Here is a 20,385-nt window from a genome sequence, read left to right as displayed (position 1 = left end):
GGAAGGTCCCGCGGGAACTTCCCAGCTGCTCAAGGTGACCCCAAGGGCCCAAAGTTGTTGCCAAGAGCTTGGACAAAGGGATTTTAAGCTTTAGATATTCAGAAAGGGACAAAGAGAGCTGCCAGACGGGAGTAGCGCCTGACTGTCCCTGCCCCCATCCCTTTTTAGGGATGCCCTCAGGAGAGAGAAGAGTCAGAGCTGTATCTGCCTCTACGAAATACACGCGTAAATATTCCGGCCTCCTGCATTTTGCTCTCTTTGAGAGGCCGTGAGTGGCACGGGAGTGCCAAGGCCTAAAAGGCCTGGTGCGACTCTCAAACCCGCCAACACCGTTCTTTTGAGCAATTCTGTTGGGCCTCCCTTGCCTCATGCACACAGTGAAACAACGAAACCTACTGTCAAGGGTACGGGAGAGGTGAAACGAGGTCACGCCCGGCAGAGACGATGCGCAATCAGGAGTGAGGGCTACCCTTCCACGATGCCTCCAGCCACGGGAGGGGTGATCCCACCCCCCACGCCCCCCTTACATTTTTTCTAGGTTGACTGAAGCATAATTTACATATCCTAAAAGTCACCCATTGTAAGTACACTAAGCTCGATGAAATTCAGTAAATTACAGAGTTGGGCAACCATCGCCACAGTCTGGTTTTAGGAGTCTCCGCCGCCTTCGACATTTTCCCCAGTTGAGCTTCCAGTGGATCTCTCCCTCCGGCGCCCAGACCCAGGAAACCACTGGTCTGCTTTCTGTTTCTATAAATTTGCCTTTTCTGCACATTTCATGTAAATGAAGTCATGCATTATGTAGTCTTTTTTCATCTGGCTTTTTCCATTTAGCATCACGTTTTTGAGATTCATCCACATGGCACCATTTAGCATTATTTCACTGCATTTTACGGTGGAATAATATTCTATTGTACAGACATTCCACACTTTAGCTGTTCACCCAGTGACGAACATTTGGATTGCTTCCGACTGTGGGCTATTGTGAGTCAATGCTGCTATGAACATTTGCATCCAAGTCTTTGTGTGGATATAAGTTTTTAATTCTCTGAGTATATACTTAGGAGTGGTCATATAATAAATTTCACTTCTGAAGACACGGCCAGGCTGTTTTCCAAAGCGGCTTCCCATCACGTGTTCCCAGCCCAGCAGAGGCTCCAGTCTCCCCACGTCCTCAGTAACTCCCCGTCTCCTCCGGCTTGCTGATGACGGCCAGTCCACTGGCTGTGTGGGTGCTTCCCTATGGTTCGACTTTGCACTACCCTAATGATTAAGGATGCTGCCCCCCTTTCCGTGTGCTTGTTGATCATTGTCTGTCTTCCTTCTATTCAAGTCTTTTGTCTGTTTTTAGGCTGGGTTGTCTTTTTATTACTGAGTTTCAAGAGTTCTTTATATAGTCTCAATACAAATCCCTTCTCAGATATATGACTTATGGATATTTTCTCCTAATTTGTGAGACAGCTTTTCATTTTCTCCATCGTATCAAAGGACAGAAGTTTGTTAAGTTTAATGAAGTCAAATTTATCAATTTTTGTCTTTTGGTGGTGTATATAAGCACTCCTTGCCTAAATTAAGGTCACGAAGATTTTCTCCTGTTTTCTTCCAGGAACTCTATAGTTTTTGTTCTTACGTTTAGGGCTATGATCCACTTTGAGTTGATGTTTTGTGCATGATGTGAGGCAAGGGTCCAACTTATTACTTTGTGCATGCGGATGTCATATTAACCCACACTTGTTCGTTAAAAAGATTATTCTTTCCTATTGAATTCCTTGGTACCTTTGTTGAAAAGCCAGTTGCCTATAAATTTGTAAGACTTTGCTTCTCAACTCTCAATTCTATTCCACTGACTTACCTGCCTCTCTTATGACAGCCCCACACTGTCTCGATGACTGCAGCTTTGTAGGAAGTTTGGAAAACGCGTAGGCACAAGCCCTCCAATTTTGTTCACCTTTTTCAAAATTGTTTTGGCTCTTTTGGATTCTTCGCCTTTCCCCAAACACTTTAGGATCAACTCGTTAATTTCTACAAAGAAGCCCACTGGGATTTTGACAGAGATTGGACTGATTCTGTAGATCAGCTGGGGGAGAGCTGCTACTTCACCCTGCTGAGTCTTCCATCCCACAAACATGGAACGCCCCTCCGTTAAAGCAGAACTTCCTTAATTTCACTCAGCCGTGTTCTCTATTTTCAGTGTACCAACCATGGACTTCTTTTATTAAATTTATCCCTAAGTACTTCATTCTTGTTGATGCTACTGTGAGTGGAATTATTTTCTTAATTTCATTTCTGGGTTGTTTGTTACTAGTGTATAGACATACAATTGATTTTTGTACATTGATCTTGTAGCCTGTGATCTTGCTAAACTCGTTTATGAGTTCTGATCGGTTTTTGGTGGGTCCCTTCTGGTTTTCTACAATAGAATCATGTCATTTGTGAATCTAGGCATTTTTACTTCTTCATCTCCAACCTGCATGACTTCTATTTCTTTTTCTCGCCTGCCCACCCTGGCCAGAACTTCAAAATAGAACAGCAGTGACAAGAGTAAATGCGCTTGCTTTGTTCCTGATCTCAGGGGAGAGAGATCACTAGCTGCTCCATTTTTAAGGCATTTCTTGCTATTCCTGCCCTTTCCCCATTACTGCAAATGATTTTAAGTTAGAGAAATAAATACCAAAGGCAAGGGAAGCCAAACAAACTAAAAACTATGCTTCTTTCCCAACCACAGCCTCAATTCAAACAGAGTATAACCAAGAGCAGGCCCCTTGTTTTTTAAAACACTCAAGAGATTGGAAACCAGCCGCCCTGTGAAACAACAGGGGACGGCTGAGCAACTTTTGGATCATTCATGCACAGTGGGACACTATGCAGCCACTAAAAGTAGGCTGAAGAAGATTTTTTAACAGCATGGGAAATTCTTATAATATTAAAGAAAAGAGAAAGAGTCACAAAAATAACACAGATAGGATGGTCTCGATTCCCCAAAGAAACATACGCAGGAGAGAAAGGAAAGAAAATATGTAAAAACCTTCATAATTATTGCCTCTGAGTTGAAAGATCATGGATAGTTGTAATTCCTTTACATTCCTTTCAATGGTACAGATTTTCACAATAAGCACCTGAAGGCCAAGAAAAGGAAAAAGAAAAACCCTACCCACAGGGCAGACACAAAAGATGCCAGGCAGCCAGCAGTCCTCAGACTCACCTTACAGTACTCGTCGATTGGCACGAGGCGTTTGACGGCCACGTCCCGGATGTGGCTTCGTCGGAAGAGAATCTTGCCTGCACAAAACGAGAGAACACACAGCACCGTCAAGAGACAGCGATGAGCTCTCAGCGAACTGCAGGGTGTGATGTGGATGTCTCCGGTAGGCCTGAGTGGTACCCGAATTCCTGGCTGTCATCAGTAACCCCTGCTGGACCAGCACAGGGCCTGGGGGACCCCGTGCCTGGTCCTTCAGAGCCCTGTTCACAGCTCTAGCGTAAAGGCCGGAGGGAGGGGGACCCGGAGGGTACGTTTCAGTGAGTTAAAGGAGGCTGGCACCGACCCGTGGGAGGAAGGCGCTCCTACTCGATGAAGAAGGATGGTCAGGGCTGATGACCTGAGACCCGCTGTCCCGCTCTAGGACTCTCAGGCCGCCCGGGCAGTGCAGCAAACACAGACACGCCCTAACCTGACCGTTCAGTCTCCTTCCCCCCCTCCTTCCTCGTCCACCTTCTTTCTGCTCTAGACTCACGTTCCCCAGCTCTCCCTGCTGTCCCATGATTCTCTGCCTTCCCCTCTGCCTGGAACCCCCAACCTCATCCACCATGACTCTTGGGAAACTCATACCCACTTCACCTGGGTTAAGCGTTTCTGCCTCTTTCTGGCTGCACACATCATTCTATCCAGTCAATGGTCTTCCTTCCTACCGGTCGTGGGGCTCTGCACAAATAGGGACCTACTGAGCCTTAGTCAGTTTTGTGCCCTGATGATGTGACACTAACATTTGATCAATGTATGGAAGTGGCTTCCACATGCACAGGTGACAAATCCCTCGAATTTCTTCCCTGACCGGTGTTTGCAAACAAGGATTCCCAGCCTCCCTCCCTCCCTGAACACCGAGAGTCCATCTGCTCCTTGCCCAGTGACACCCTGGGCAACGGGGGGGAGGAGCCACAGCCTCGAGGATGACAGACAGGCAGAGGGTGTAGGTCACAGGCGAACACGAGTATATAAATGATGCCACCGAGCATCCCTGAAATGCTAGGGGCGAGGGCTGTTTAAAGCAAAGCTGTGGGTTCCCAGCGGCCCCATCAGGAGATGGCAGCCAAGCAAACGCGCCGAGGGTTAAGCCAGCCTGGGCTCGTGGTTCTGAATGGGTCACACACAGGCAGCAGCGGGAAAAATGAGAAAAAAGACATCAGGAAGGCCAGAGAGGTGGGAGACAGAGACAAGTCCCTCGGCTGCACTTATGCGGAGCCTCTGCGGGGAGTCTAGGGGTCAAAGGCACAGGGAGACCTCAGCAGTCCATACAGCACAGCATGGACACCCACTGAAAGCTTCACCAAGCCTGGTCTGAGGTCAAGGAGAGGAGCTTGGGTCACAGGGCAGGTGGGGCGGGGCGGGGCGAAGCGCCGATCTAACAGGGCTCAGGGCTCCTGTCTCCTCAGCTCCAGCCTGGGTGAGCGGGAACAGGATGGTCGGAAAGGCCAGAGTCCTCATGGCGGGACAGAATCGAAAGGGGGGCCGGGCAAAAGCCAATCGATTTTGAAAGATTTGCAACGCAAGCTGGCAAGGAAGACTGGTAGCCAAAAAGGCCATTTAGCTAATTCAGCATTTAAAATAATCAAACAACATGCTTCTGGGTTAAAAAGCACCATTTAGGAAATTAGGTAGCTATGGTCAGCTTAAGTGAGCCTTTTCTGCTCATTTCCAGTGATTGGAAAAAATCACAGTGAGACAAAATACATATTCCTCATATTCCTCAATAACTAGGAATCTTCTTTCTTAACAATGGTGACTTTTACCTCTGCTTAGGAAGTGATCCAATTTCTGATACACCCTGCCTATTAGAAAAGAAACATCTAGAAGAAAGTGCATCCCAGGGTTCAGAGTGTTTGTCTCTGAGGAGTGGAAGAAAGAGATTTTTGTTTTCTTCTTTATGCTTCTGCCAAAGTTCCTACCATAAACCCGTAAGGCTTCGAGAATCAGAAAATTTCCATGTCACGTAGACCACAAAAGGCAAATAATGCAGCAAAGCGGGGAGGGGTCTGCAACCCGGCTTCCCTGAACGGCAGCCCCTCACTCGCGTGGTGGGCCCAGTCCCCACGGGGACCCTGCTCTGAGGGCCCGCGCTGGGGCCCCGCCCTCCTGGCCCTGACGGCGGGTGCTCCCCAGCAGGCAGGGACCGGCTGGCACGTGGCGAGATCGCCCTTCCCTGTGGGGGAGGGCCCCCACCGTGCAGCGCGTTTAACACCCCGGGCCCAAAGCCAGAGAGGACCGGGAGCCCTCCCCTCACCCCCGGTCACTGTGAGAACCCGTTTACCTCTGTCGAGGGTGGCAATGAGAACCCCTAGCCTTGCCCCGCGCCTTCAGGAAGGCAAATGCGTCCTGCCCTCTAATCTCCTTCTCTGGATGGGAGAGGTGTCCCCACCAAACACGTTTGGTCCCACTTGGGTATCATCTCCCCTCTGCAAGCCTGAGGGAGGGTGGAGAGTGGGGGCCCAGGCTTCTCGCTGAGAGGGTGTGAGCCGGCTGAGAACATTGACGACAGACATGGCGCTGGCGGTGCTGGTGCCTTCCTGTCACCCCCACCCCCCAACTCTCCCCAACAGCAAGGCCGGCCTGGCGCCACCACCATCCAACGCAATTCACCCACGGCCTGGCCTGCAGGGGCTGAGAGATAAGCACAGAGAACTCAGGTGCCTTCAGTGTCCCCAGGGGGTATGACACAATGACAAAGGCATCACTCCTCTCCCTGTGCAGCCCCAGTGGGGTAAGACTCTCTGGGCACATGTCAGGGGTCCTGCCAACAAGGGGGACAGGGAGCCTCCTGTCAGTCCGGACGGCGTCGCCGTGGAGACGCACTGCTGTCCGGAGGCCAGGTCTCCTCATCTATCAAATGGGAGCGCGGCCCGCCTCTCCACGGAACCTCCGGGAGACACCAGCGCAGGGCTCAGACCCTCACAAAAGGGTAATTAACTGCTTTCTGTTTTGCTCAAACAGTTTAGATGATGCTGCGTTACACTCGGCACTGAAGAGCTTGCCTTAACAGCTTTTCTTAAGGCCTGCCTCCTGCAGGCTATTCGCCACCGACACCCAGGGGAGCTGGAGTTGCTGCTCGGGTTGGGCCGGGTCGGGCCGGGCCATGGGGCAGAACCGTGCGGCCCGCAAGTCCTCGCCCAGTACCTCCAGGTGAAAGGTGGATGGGGCAGTGGCCCCTGATCTGCACCCGATGCGAAGTGTTTCTGCGTGAGCGAGTCGTGGGGAAGGGGCGAGAGAGCCTGTGGCCGGCCGCCGGCCAGGCTGCCCGGGGTGGAAAGGGTGCTCCACGCAGAGAGCAGCCCTTGGTGGGAACCAGCAGGCTTTTGTTTTCCACAGTGGAGAAAGGCCAAACTGTAATTTTTAATTTTCAAGCTGCGTCCCCTGCCAAGTTGGCTTCCCCAGCTCTTGCTGGGGTGGAAAATTGCAGAGGGCGGCTCTCCCCTCCCCCAGCCCTTGTGCAAACAGGAGACCTGCTTTTGTTCTGCTGACGTGGCAGGCTTGGCAGCAAAGGAACCCCTAGTAAAGGGGGCGTTTCTCCCGCAGGCCCCTGACCTTGGCCTAGGCTGCGAGGAAAAGGTAGGAGGTGGCCCGGGAAGGGTGCTCCAGGCGTCCTGGGGCCCAGCGGGGCCTCTCCAAGCAACAGCGGGCGTCCAGAGCAGGGAAGCCGGGCTGAGTCCCTGAGAACAGCATTTTCATGAATTCGTGGGTGGAAAAGAATTACGTAACCACAAAAGCTTCCAGGGGCTTGGGAGAGGGTCGGCTCACGTTCTTCCCTGTCCTGGGAGGGTTTTCCACAGCTGGTTTTGCCTTTCACCCGGTGAAGACTTGAACTTACTGCTTTCCTTTCCTTCCTTGGAGAAAAATTTACATTGAGAGCCCAGTTCAATGGGAATATTCAGACTGACCATTTAAGTATGACTCCAAAATGTGAAATGCCAAGAAATTCCCAAGGAATGTCGCTGGACCCTGTTTCTGCCTTTACTGAGAACCTACTATGTGTCTGGGAGAGATGCCTGGGAAGCAGGGATCATGTCCCATTTGAGAGACGAGGAAACTGAGGCTCAGCAGGGGGCAAGGTGGAGGTCGCAGGGCTGGTCTGTTTGACTCCAAAGCACATGCCTGGAGCAGTGAGATTTGGCTGTTGCAGCTGGTACTCCTGGTTTCTCCAAAAGGGAAAAAAATTCCAGTGTGACTGCACATTTTTCCCGTGGAAGAACTAAAAGCATTAGCTTTTTTAGGCAATCGACCCTCCCAGTGGACGGGGATCTGGCAAACACACCTACCCTGACCCTAAACCCACTCTACAAAGACACATCTGGGCGCAGCCTGGAGGAGGGAAGGCGGCCTGGCTCCGGTGTGCCCCGGGGCACGTCCCCCAGCGCTGGCGGGGGCTGCTCCCTCTACTGCAAAATGAAAAGATCGGATGGGCCCTTCCAGCTCTACATACTTGTGATTTAGAGCGACTGTCAGTATGCCGAGGATCTGGACGTAAAAGTAACGGGACGCACTCGGCTGCCGCCGGTTCTGTGCCCGCGCACCTACCTGACCCGGGCCACAACTCTGCGACTTACGGACCGTCATCATCTCCCAGGTGCAAAAGAAGAAACGAAACTCAGGGCACTGAAACAATTTCCCCGAGGCACCCCAGTGCGTGAGGAGGAACGCTGGCGCTGAACCCAGGCCACCCGGCCGCGGGCGTGAATTTTGGAGCCAGCCATGCCTGTGTTGGAGTCCCAGCTCTGTCCTTTGTGCAAGAGATTGTAATTCCTCTGAGCCTCAGTTTCTGCAGCTGGGAACTGGGCACATTAGCAAGGCCTCTCGTGCAAGGCTGTCAGTCCAGAGATGGGCACACAGAAGACACTCTGTCAGCGGTCGCTGTGGAGATAGTAGCACTGGTTTGGGTAGCCCGCTTTCTGAGCTGCGGCCTGATGCTGTTCCTCTGATAAGGGAGTTTTGCGGGGAAAGGGAGAGGAATGCCTCGAAAGCCGGGCTCTTTGTTACATTAATGGCTCCGCAGCACCTGGAGAGGTGTCTAGAAGCCAGAGGTCCGAGGTAGGTGAGCAGGTGGGATTTCTAAAATGCCCCACCCCCCGAGGTGTGCCGCCGGATTCCCCAGAGCCTCGGCCTACGATGGGATCTCACGGCTGCAGTCCCGTTACGTTGCATGCCATGGCTCCCTCTCAGAGGGAGGGCATCCTGCACTGGCTGGGTGGGTACAACACGATCGCAGGAGTCCCTCAAGGCCGACAGCTTCCCCCAGCGGGTCGCAGGAGGGGCACCCAGAGACACTGAAAGCACAAGAAGGATGCACTGCCTTGCTGCCGGCCTGAGCCGGGAGGGGCCCCGAAGGAGGGGTGCAGGCAGCCCCTGGAAGCCCTGCAGCGAGCAAAGGAACAGGCCTCTCAGTTCCAGAGCTGCAAGTGACTCAGTTCCTCCCCGGGTCCTCCACAGAAGAGCGCGGCCCGGCGAAGGCCTTGATCTTGGCCTTGTGAGACCCTAAATGGAGTACCCAGCTGAGCCCGCTGGGACTTCTGACGCAGAGAACTGTGAAATAATAAATGGGTGCTATTTTAAGCTACTAAAATGCTGGCAATTCGTTACACAATAATAGAAAACTGAGATGGTAGCCGTAATAGATGCCCCTCATTATAAAACTTTATGAGCTTCATTATTCCCATTTTAGAGGTAGGAAGAACTGAGGCCTAAGCTAGTAAGTGGTGCAGCCTCTCACTAACCCCAAGGTACATCCTCTCCGCCACTAAATCCCACCAATGACTGAGACTCCGGCCACTGCGACAGTCCCCCAAGGAGGACGAGCTGAGGGATCTGGGAGCTACACCGGGTCCCCCACGGGCCCCAGCTCAGAGCCCCTGTCTCACCTACCAGGCAGAAAGGGGATGATCCGCTGTTTGGGGTCCTTCTGGCCTCCTTCCATGGGAAATTTGTCCAACATCTGCATCTGTAAAGGAAGAAAATACCAGAAAATATAAATGCATCTCTGACCTTTCAAGGCATTACCTGGTTGTCTGACCTGAAACACACAAAGAAGCTCACTTTGTTCAGCTTTTCAGAAACCCAGACTGATGGGGAAGATGATGTAAAGGGGACCCAGGATCACCATGAAACTATTTCCTTATGTCCACAGCTGCATGAAGGCTCAGAGCTGGGAGAGACCGTTCTAGGTTTCCCCAGGGAACTCCAGCCACAGGATCTGACTGTGACGATACCCCCAGGGCCACCAGAATTCCATAGGTGGCAGGCAGGTCATCCTGTTTCCTAGGAACCGTCAGGCGGTGCTAAGGAACAAACTGGAGACCCGATCATTACACTCGCCCGCTCACGAGGGACTCCCCAGGCTGGTCCGACCCTGTGCCTGGCTCGGTGCTGGCCCATGATGTGTGGTGACGGAAGACTCCCGGTCTGGAGAGGAAAGTGAAAAGAAAACTGACCATTACAGGCCACGAGAGCGAGGAGCAGGCTGCAGTGGGGACAGAGGAGGGGCAGAACCAGAGGACCCAAAACGGAAACCTCTCCTCGTGCAATCAACGCCTCTCTGACCTTTGAAGGAATTAATGGGAAATGCCTGATTTGATATACAAAGCCACAGAGATCTGCTACCTGTCATGGGAAATGACATGCTGTGGGCCTCGTCTTTAAGTCAGTCATAATGACGCCAGCTTGCAGGATTGCTTTATAGAGTAGAGCTGGGCTGTACAATCATTAACGCTGCCATCTGTCTCCTGGGCTTGCGCCTGTGCACATGGGAGATTTGAAGCTCCCCACCCCCTTGAAGTGGGATATGGTCAATTAAATGTGAGCAGAAGAGACATGTGTCACTCAGGGTGGAAGAGTTATGAGTGGCTCTTAACTTTCCATTTCCTTCTCCCATGGTGAGTGACCACACTCCAGACGGTGACTTCCCTGCCAGAAAGGGTCCTGGGATGAGGGTCCAGAGCCCTCGACAGCCTTTGAAGGATACGCAGCCCACGTGAGAAATAAACCCTTGTTGTATAGCAAGGCTACCTGTCATGGCAGCATATCCTAACCCATCCTGACTAGTCATGGGCCCAGGATTCAAGCAGAGAGGAAGCCACCCTGGCACTCAAGATGTGTCCCTCGGCTAGAATGACAGAAGCCTCCAGCAGCCCAGGAGAAATAAGCACAGCTACTATGTAGGCATTTAGGGGGTACGAGAGGACTTGGAAGCAGATGAGAAATCATGTATGTGCGCCAAGCATAGACTAGATTCTTTAGACACATGCTCTCACTAAATCTTCAGAATATTCCTTCAAGGTGGCCATCACTATCCAGGAAACCGAAGCCCGGAGCGGCGAAGAAATGTTCTACGAGCCTGTAGCCAGCAAGAGGCGGGGCCAGAGACTCTGCCACCACCTCACCCACCTCTGAGATGCTGTGAAGACAGTTAAACAGGACTGATCCTTAGCCCTCAGGGAACAGGGCCATGCTGTCGTGGGACGCTGCTGGGGAGGGGGTCAGCCTCAGGGTGGCCAGCACCCTGAAGGGCTGCCGCGGAGGCTGTGGTTTTATTTGTGCTTCCGTGCGATGGGGAAATGCGTGGTCTACACCATTCAGTGACTGGCAAGGCCACAGCGTGCCTCGCTGGAAAAGGCTTGCTTCCCGTTTGGAACTCAGGGGCCTTTTGATACGGGCATACAGTCAGCACTCAATAAAAACTAACGAAAGTGATGACTGCGACTGAGTGAGACCGGGGAGACAGCAGCTTCAGGAGATGTTTCCCAGGTACCCTGATTAATAATATTCACATTATTAATCTTGATACTGAGTGAGCCCTACTAACATCTGATTGGCAGTTGCCGTTAACAAGCCTCCTCACACACGTGATTTTACCTGACCTTCGTAATAATACCGTGACATAAACGCACACTCCCCATGTCACAGATGGGGACGCTGGGGAGCAGAGAGGGACAGTGCACTGCCTCAGGCCACACGGCTAAGTGGTCACCTAGCCAGTTTAAATATCTTAATCTCAATGCCCTTCTCTTTCCCGACGGTCACTCTATGAAGCAGTTTCGGAGGGTCACGTGAACATGAAAGGTCAGCCTGTGATGGGGGAAAATTTACTATTCCATACACAGGTACACAGCCCGCTTCCCTTTTAAAAGCTGGGTGATTAGCCAGTCTCTGCTACAGAGTGTTTTAAGGATTTATAGGTTTTGTCTAACACTATCTTCTTTTTCCCTTCTCAATTTTGTTTAAGACAATATTGGAACACCATGAAAGGGAACTTTTCTTAAAAAAAAACAAAAATGGTATGCACCAGCCGCCCATCGCCCTCCCACGCCTGTGCGCCACCTGAATGCGCACGCCCGCCCCGAGGCCCCGTCCCGCGCCGCCACCCGAGGCCTCTGCCGCTCTCTCACAGGAAGTTTCTCTCACGCTTTATCCTTCCTACTTGCTTTCACCCAGAGGAGCGGGGCCCGAGGAGCGGGAGTGTTCATTAATTTGAGGCAGCAGACGTGGGTTTAATGCTGCAAAGTCTAACCACGGATATTTTACCCCTGGGGACCAGAGAGCCCCAAGTGTAATCCCGGAGCTTCCCCGTGCTGGCCGCGCGCCCGTGCCAGACACCTGCCTGGCGAGTCCGATTTACCACCCGCACAGGAGGGACGCAGGCTGCAGGGCCCGTGGAGGGGGCGCTCAGTGGGGCGCTTGGGGGGCCTCCTTGGGGCTCGCCGAGAAACCCGGGAAACATCAGGAGTATCTTCTTTGGAAAGTTATTTGGGAATCATTTTTAGTAGTTGGTGAGGTCATGGGGTATTTTTAAAATTGTGTTACGTACACATAACATAAAATTGATTATCTCAACCGTTTTAAGTGCACAGTTCAGCAGCACTAAGCACATTCACGCGGTTATGCACCATCCCCGCCATCCGCCCCTGGACCCAGGCTGAAACTCTAGATCCATCGAACGCAAGCTCCCCAGGCCCCCTCCCGGCCCTGGGCACTCACCGCCCTACCTTCTGACTCCACATGTCTGACTATTCTCGGTGTCGCATGTAAGTGGAGTCACACAGTGCTTGTTCTTTGTGGGTGGCTCATTTCACTTAGCATGTCCTCAGGGTTCATCTGTGTGGGATCACGTGTTGGAATCTCCTTCCTTGTTAAGGCTGAATGAGATTCCCTTAGGAGGCTGTGTTTCACGGCTGGCAAACCGCAGCCTATGGCAGTCCCCTTGGTGGCCAGCGCTGGGCTGTCCAACGGGACTTCCTGCCATGATGCAGAGGTTCTAGATCTTGCCGTCCCTGACAGTAGCCGCTAGCCCTAGGTGGCTACTGAGCACTTGAAACGTGGCGCCTATGACAGAGCACCTCAACTTTTAATGAATGTCAACCTACATTTAAATAGCCTCACGTGACCAGTGTTAACCGCACTAAACAGGGCAAGGCTGGGCTGTCACATTCATCCTCCTCTTTCTGCCATGCCCAGTTTTACTGGATTCCTTTTATCATCCTACTAATGGGCCCCGCTATTCGCAGGGACAGGAGATCAGAGGCCTGGGAGCTGTTCTGCTTTTGGCTTTAGTGTGTCCGTCCGCCTTCAAAGGCCACGAGCCACTTCTGTCCAGGGATCGGTCACTCTCGGCAGCCCCTGACTTTGAAGCAGGCCAGGCAGCCTTCCAGACCCTCCAAGGGGACCCCAGACCCAGGCCGTCTGCAGCAGCAGGACCAGAGGCTTCGCTTGGCAGAGCTCAACCAGAGCCGGTATCCTTGGAAACCAGAAAAGCCACACCCCTCCCCCCAGATAATCAAAGGAAGCAGGGCTCAGGGTGAGGACGTCTAGAAACCCGGGAGGAAAGTGAGTCAGTTTGGGGGGGGGGGGGAGGGAGCCACGTCAGACGGCCACATCACAGCCTCCAGCAGGAAAGAGAGAACACTCCCTCAGCAGTTTTCAAGACCCCAGTCTGTGGTGGAGGGAAAGGAGACATGCCGTCCAAGGAAAACACCGTGGAAGCTGGCGTGGAGGCCCACACGTGGTTCGTGTTAGCGGCAGGCTGGACTCAGAGGGGTTGGCTCCCTCCGTCTCACAAAAGCCCCATGTCCCAGAATAGCCAGAGCGGGCTGTGGAGAAGGGATGGGGTGACTGTCACATGCAGTTGCTGACGGACGGGAAACCACGTGGTCCTCGGAACAGGACGTGATAAAGTACCGGGGCCTGCTCCACAGTGCATGGTGGGGTGTCTTTGAGGATTCTGTCCCCTTGATGAGCCGATCTGTCTAAATGCGAGTGTGTCCGGGCGTCCCGGTGGGCAAGCCACACAAAGCCTGCACCCCGCCAGTCTGTCCACTCCCCTCATCCTAACTGCCTCTCCCCAGTCCGGGGCTGCATTTTCTCAGCCCAAACCCCTCCACCACCTCAAACCTGGTAGGTACTTGGTAGATATTTGTGCAAAGAATGAATGAACAAATGAATGGGGAAAAAAAAAAAGTGGTTAACTGGTTTGGCTGGCTACTGTTGAGGAAAAGAGAAATTCCTTTCCAGGTGGCAGCAACGGGACCGGGACTGGGGCTCAGACACAACTGACTGACACAGTACGGCCTCTCCCTAGTTTACAAATAAAGAAAGAACTGCCAACTGTGAGAAAAGACCGCTACCATATTTCCTCAGCTACACACCATCGACACGGCAAGAGCTCTTCAGACAGAAGGGAAAAAAGATTCCATGATGCATGCACAGCGAGGCACACCCCAATTTCAGAGGATAACGTCAGAAGGAGAGTGTATCTGAGGCGCTGGCCAAGGTGATATTTGGATAAATACGGCTGGTGCAACCCCAGCAGGCGTTGGCTGGGGTGTCGCTGGGAAGCCTTCCCAGCTGGGCAGGGCCCACGTGGGGAGCAAGAAGTCTCCAGGTCACCGCCCCATACCTGCCCCCAGCAAAGGCGAGAGACCACACCCCCTCCCCCTTGTTTCTGTGGTAGAGCATGGGGGCTTCTGGGGAGACAGGCCTGTCCTCTCTCCACTGAAATGAAACAAATGATACTTGTGATGCAATCTGGGACAGCTTCTCCTGTCTCCAGATCTCAGTTCCCTCCTCTGGGGGAAACAGCAGGCGCAGCTCAGGGCGCTGCCTCTGGCGTGCCGTCCGCTGTGGGATCTGATGTGTCTATGGAACAGCTCCTCCCAAAGGAAGACACACTCTCTGGGTCCCCACGGCATGCGGTGTTCCTGCTCACAGGACACATGGTGTGGCGCTGCTCCCGAGAGCTCCCTGCCAGGCGGAGTGACCCAGCTGGCCGCGTGCCCCGGTTGTCGGAATCCTGCAAGACGCCGGCTCACAGTCCTGCTCGCTCCCGGCTCTGCGCCTTCACACACTTGGGTTCCTCTATGCGGAAGGCCCTCCCCCATCCTAACCAGCGGGTCAACGCCTTACTCATTGTCAAGACCCTGCTCAAATGTCACCTCCTCCAGGAAGCAAGCCCTGCCTGAGCTCCCTGGCTGGGACGGAAGTCCCTTTCTAAACACCTGGGGTCCAGCTCAGCAAATGTGAAGCTGTGCTTCCCTCATGGAAGCCCTGGTTTCAGTGACAATTGTGACCCTCGGCCCGGGGAACACAAAGAACCAACGGAAAACTCAGAGGGCAAAGGTCACGTGGCGCAGGGCAAAGCGGACCCCTCGGACACCTGAGGCCCGTTTGCGAAGGGATCGAGTCCCGCTCAGAGCCGCCCTCTGCAGGGTAGGCTGCCCCCGCTGTACAGGGACACCTTCAAAGGGCAGAACTCCAGGAGGCAGATGTATCTTTGGAAAGACGGATTTGAAGGCAGGACTGGACCCCGAGGAGGCAGCAGGGTGTAGGGTTCAGACTCGGCCTCATCTGGGCTCAAATCCCAGCCAGGCTCCCCCTTTCCCTGAACTCGCTGAGCGGACCTGCTGGACACAGCTTGGACCTCGGGCTGCCCTCATACCAGACAACACCTGCCTGGACGCGAAGAAAGTCAAGTGGAGAAAAACAGGTCCTACTGCCACTGTGGCCCCTCGGCCCAGCCACACCTGAAGCCGAGTGCCCTTCGTCTTCTCAGTTGCAGTCAGCCAACCAATGCTCTTTTGGAAGAACCCATCTTGCCTGGGTTTTTGTCCTCTGCAGCTAAAACAGTTCTCACTAAAACACGATCTCACGGCCAGAAAGTGGCAGCGCTGGGATCGACGCCCAGGATCCTACCCACTCTGTTCAACTGGCATCATCTCCTGCTCCAAACAAGGCCAACTCCCGACACTCCCAACAGCGGACATTTGCTCCGGGCTCGACGGCCCAGAGACCGCTCTCGTGCACATCGCCGCTTCAAAAAAACAAACAAAACAAACAAACAAAACAACCCCCCCCCATGAAATTCAGATATACTTCACATGCCATAAAATTCACCCTTTAAAAGTGTACAATTCAGTGGTTTTTAGTATATTTACAAGGTTGTGCAACCACCCCCACCATCGAATTCCAGAACATTTTTGTCACCGCAAAGAGATACCCAGTACTTATTAGCCTCTCCTACACCCCGCCCTCCCCCACCCCCCCACCGCCAGCTCCTGGCAACCACGAGTCTGCTCTCTGTCTCTGTGGGTTTGCCTCTGCCCAACAGACATCATCACTTTTAACTCCATAGGAGCCTTCGCCGCGAGGGAGAGGACTGCCGGCCGGCAGCCTGGCTGAGACTCCGGGCTCCGGAGCTGCCCCGATTCAAAGCCAGGTTCTGACGCTCAGGGGCTGTGTGACCGAGGGCTGTCCGCTTAGCTCCTCTGCGCCTGGGTGGCTTCATCTGTATGAGTTGCGAAGGTCAATTTGAGGACTAAATGGGTCGCTGCATCTCAATGCTGAGCTGCAGGAATGCCCGCTCTTTCTAGTACCATCGTCCCATGCCATGGATGAGGACGGCCAGGCACAGAGGGTTGGTGGCTGGGCCCCAAGTCTCCTGACTTTTTCCATTACACCACGCTGGCTTAGCTGTTCCTCCGCGAAAGCCTGGCCCTCCCCAGACTCCTGAAGCCAAGTTCCTTCTGCAAAAACCATGGCTATTCGCCAGACAGGAGGGGAGGGGAGGCTGGGATCATGAAATCATCTAGCTCTAGGGTGCTGCAGCCCCACACAGGCTGGCCTCGGCCACGCCTGGGCCTCGGGAACAGCTGACTCTGGGCCCTGCCCTCACTCCTTCCAGCTGGGCCCTCGGGGCTGCGGGGGCGGAAGGCCGGCCAGTTCCAGGACAGCAGGACCCCTCTGGAATTCCACGGCCTTCCCGCTCTGGCCACCCATCTGGGACTTTTTAAAGGTGGCCGAAGTCCTGTCTTTGGATGACTCTGTTTCAGCAGGGCAGCCCGCGGCAGCTATTTACGTTATGGCAACCCTGCAATTATTACCAGTGATGCTGAGCGGGCCAGCAAACCTCACTTCTAAGCTCTGGTGGGAATTAGAAAGCTGAGTCAGAACAGGAGAGCGCAAGGAGCACAGGCTTTGGGCCGTGCAGATCCTGCCTTGTGACCCTCCCTCGGCAAGCATTCCCAGACAATGTCACTCCAGGCAAGTCCCATCTGAGCAGAGGGACAGCAGATGACTGCTGACACACTTCCTGAGCAAGGTACAGCTCTGTCATACCAGATGCACGAGGACAGTGCTTTCATCCTCAGTATGCAGATAGAGAGGCTGAGGCTCAGACGCAACACCAAGCTGAAACTTAGAAGCAAAAAGCTGAGATTTGAACCCAGGCCTGCCTGGTCCCCGCGGTCAAGACAAGGGGCCCTGGGATCTCCTGGAATGTGGGGCACAGTGACGTTCCTCACACTCTGCCGCTTCCCTGCAGGCTCCCCAGAGCAGCCTCCCCATGTCCCCTCCTCCAGCCTACCCCCTCAGCGCACGCTGTCCCAACGACCCCACGTCTCTAGCCACAGCCGACAGGCTTGGGGTAGACCCTGACTCAGGAAAATCCGCTTCTCAGTCCTGGACACGGGACTCGGCACCCAGAGACTCCAGGGCATTGACCACAGGGAAGGACCCTTCCACTTGGGGACGGAAGGCGCTGTCTGGGGGATGTGGGCCAACAGACAAGTGGAGGAAGCTGGTCTAGAGAGGTGCTTGGGAAAAGGAAGCAGGCTGGACGGCAGATCCTCTGGCCACGGCGACACCGGCCAGGGAGCTGCGGGGCCTCCGCAGGGCAGCTGCGTTTCCTGCTGGGTTCCCTGGGGCCCACCTGCCTCTTCCCAGCAATCCGCCTTGCCCCTCTCTTCCGGCCTGAGCAGCTGAGTGGGCGTGTGCTCTGCGGTGTCACTAATCCCTAAGAGAGCAGTCATGCCTGTCACTGCTCTCAGCCCCCTGCGTCCTTTCTTGGAGGTGTCACACAGGCAAGAGGCCTCTGAAAGCAACATACAGGCGGCTCGCCTATGCAAAAAGGCACAAAAAGTCACTCTAGCAACGTGCAAAACGTTTACCCAGCCTGCACTGTGAACGGGAGGCCCGCCACAGTGGATCCGCACACATGCCCATGGGTCTGGGTCAGAGGGGCGGGTCTCAGTCATTCCTAGGCAGGCCCATGCCTCCCGCTCCTGCCACCGGCATTGCCGTGTGGGCTGCGCCCCTTTCCCCCAGGGCTCAGGCCTTCCCTGCCCTGTGTCTGATGCTGCCAAGCCCAGCTTAGGTGGACGCCTAGCCTTTCACATACAGACTTGTTAGGTATCTACATTAAGTACATGTTTGCTGCAGATCAGAAGAACAACATAATTTCAATCGGATCCTGTGTGATTCTGTCACATAGTAAACACAGACCACCACCAGACGCTGTTAAAACTCAGGTACTTGGTGCCTCCCTTCACATTTCGCAGCGACTCTTGGCAGTCAGGTAGGCGCTGGCGATTGTTTCAGTGGCAACCGCTTAGGAGCACTTTGTTATCTCCCCGCCCCTTGGAAACAACGGCTTGGAACACAGGCTCGGAAAATCCTGTTGGACGGTTTCAGGAACAGATTCGGCCCTGTGGTTAATGTCACCCAACCTTCCGGGAGCACGGGTGAGGCCAGGAAGCAGGCTGGTGTGTGGGGGGCCGGCTGTCCTCTGACGGCCCAGCAACGCCTCCTTCACCTCTGACCCCAGCTGTTCTCTCCAGGACTTGATCTCCGCTCCCAACTCCAGGGCCAAAGCAGGGACCCAGATAAGCCCACTGGCCACTGCACTCCTCAATCACCTCGACAGGCTTAGAGATGAGCCTACGAACCAGAGCCCCGCGCTTGCTGGACTGTTTGGGAAGTGACCCTTCACTCCTTCCTGCTGCATGTGTCTGCCTAGCGCGTTTTGCAAGCGTGTGGGATCTGAGGATGAAGCAGCACCATGGAAGCAGGAATGCAGGACGAGAGGAAGGAGGTGGGGGAAAGGACGCAGTGAAACTCCCGGGACAAGCTGTGTCTGAAGGTGTCTCCTCCTGGGACATTCGGTTACGCCAGCCAAAAAAAATCTCCATTTACTTCAGCCAGTTTGGGCTGAGTTTCTGTCGCTGGCAGCTGGCACAGAGAGGAGAGGAAGGCGGTCAGCTCAGGGCGAGTCCCTGGCAACGCAGCAGGGAGGGCCCAGTGGTTCAGGAAGCCGGGTGAGTTCCTATCTCCTCCTCAGCCTCTGTTTTCTAGAGAACTTTTTCATGTCACGTTGAGCACTGTGAGTTCTCAAGCAGATACACTTGCTTTGAGCTGCTGCCCTTTGGTGACATCAAGACATAGCTGTTGCCCCACAGATTACAGTCCTTTTCCCCGCACGGGGGTGGGCTAGCACTGAGCTGTCCACACTTGCTGGGCGCCCTATGAGACCGGTGGCGCTCACGGTTGCTAGTTCATTCATTTGCTCGTTCATTCACTCACCAAACATGACGGGACACGTCTGTGTCCCTGAATAAAACACAAGCTCAAGGTCTGCACTCCAAAGCCATACAGACTTCCAACCTGGCCCTACTCCGGAGCATGGACAGGCAGCCTTTCTTTTATTTGGGAAAGACTGACTATCAACACGTAAGGTGAGAAAGCGCATTACTCACATCCCAGAAGGAATGGGCATTTAAAAAAAAAAAAAAGTTGAATGCCCCACAAATTTACGTGTCATCCTTGGGCCACGCTAATCTTTTCTATATTGTTCCAATTTTAGTACAGGTGCTGCTGGAGTGAGCCCATGGACGTCATTTTTAATGCTAGGAAATAAAGAACACTGTCCGTCCACTCAGGGAAGGGTCCGGGCTCCGACGTCAAAATGGGAAGTCAGTCCAATTGAAGTCTTTCCCACCCGCAGCTCACTGGAGGCCCAGAGGCCTTACCTGGAGGTCAAAGAACTTGCTGTAGCGCCGGTAGATGGCCTCCGTGGAGCCGCTGGACCACGTGACCCGGATGATGTAGACCTGCAGAGAGGGACAGAGGACACAGGCATCAACACCAAGGGAGCCCTTCGCATCTCTGAGACTCGGGAGCAAAGCACGAGGTTCAGAGTCAGAAGGACCAGGGCTTGAATCTCGGCGCTGCCGCCGACTGGCCGCATGACTTGGAATGCGGCGCTTGTTCTCTCCGAGCCTCAGCTTCCTCCTCAATAAAATGTGCATGGTTACCTCCCCGTCTGAGGGCTGTTTAAAGGGTTAAAGGATATGAATCATGGGAGAGAGTTGGCACCCTGCTCATCCCAGGAGGTGCTGCCATTTTTGGCTGTGTAAGGGTCTCTTGCTCCCCACAGTTCAGAGCCAGGGACCTGGCCATTTTGCCAGTCATTCTTAAAACCTTGACTTTTGTCCCAGGGACCAGCAGCTCTCTGCCCGGTTACGTTTCACAGAAGCTAAGCCATCACACGCTTTCTCCCCATTAGGGTCCGGGCCAAGCCATTCTCTCCCTCCGAATGCCAGTTTCTCCCCCCGTGAACTGGGCCACCAGCACCTGCTTAGCATGATAGTGCGAGGACCTGATGCGATTCAAGAGGGGGGACCGCTTTATAAGCCACAGGGCCACGTTCCAACCTTTGTGACAGGTTGGACTCGCACCGCAAGTAAGACACTGCCGACAAAGTCGGGCAAACTCAGCTGGCAGCAGCAGGGTCGGAGGCACCAAGGCGGGGCCTCTGTGGCCGTGGACGCCACCTGCACACTCAAAGGCTGCGGTCAGCACAC

The 20,385-nt window shown here is 54.0% G+C and overlaps 1 protein-coding gene and 1 pseudogene across 3 annotated transcripts in view; both read right to left on the bottom strand.

Annotated features, from left to right (window-relative positions):
- The window catches only part of SH3PXD2B (SH3 and PX domains 2B), a 75,351-nt gene that overhangs the window by 30,742 nt on the left and 24,224 nt on the right, over window positions 1-20,385 (bottom strand). For 2 of the 3 annotated variants that reach the window (XM_054568044.1, XM_054568045.1), the window contains exons 1-3: window positions 19,552-19,835; window positions 9,128-9,203; window positions 3,203-3,279 (exon numbers count right to left, since the gene is read on the bottom strand). In XM_054568044.1, coding sequence (XP_054424019.1) covers window positions 3,203-3,279; window positions 9,128-9,203; window positions 19,552-19,830 — 432 coding nt within the window. In that variant the 5' untranslated portion in view covers window positions 19,831-19,835. Of the gene's footprint in view, window positions 1-3,202; window positions 3,280-9,127; window positions 9,204-19,551; window positions 19,836-20,385 lie in introns of those variants that run through there. The other variant, XM_054568046.1, reaches the window with a different exon arrangement.
- On the bottom strand, window positions 19,309-19,409 carry LOC129066790 (uncharacterized; annotated as a pseudogene).

This window comes from Pteronotus mesoamericanus, unplaced genomic scaffold (genome assembly GCF_021234165.1).
Source record: "Pteronotus mesoamericanus isolate MK-2021 breed Mesoamerican mustached bat unplaced genomic scaffold, CSHL_Meso_final contig_2, whole genome shotgun sequence".
Taxonomy (NCBI): domain Eukaryota; kingdom Metazoa; phylum Chordata; class Mammalia; order Chiroptera; family Mormoopidae; genus Pteronotus; species Pteronotus mesoamericanus.
This window is presented reverse-complemented; position numbering and strand designations above follow the sequence as displayed.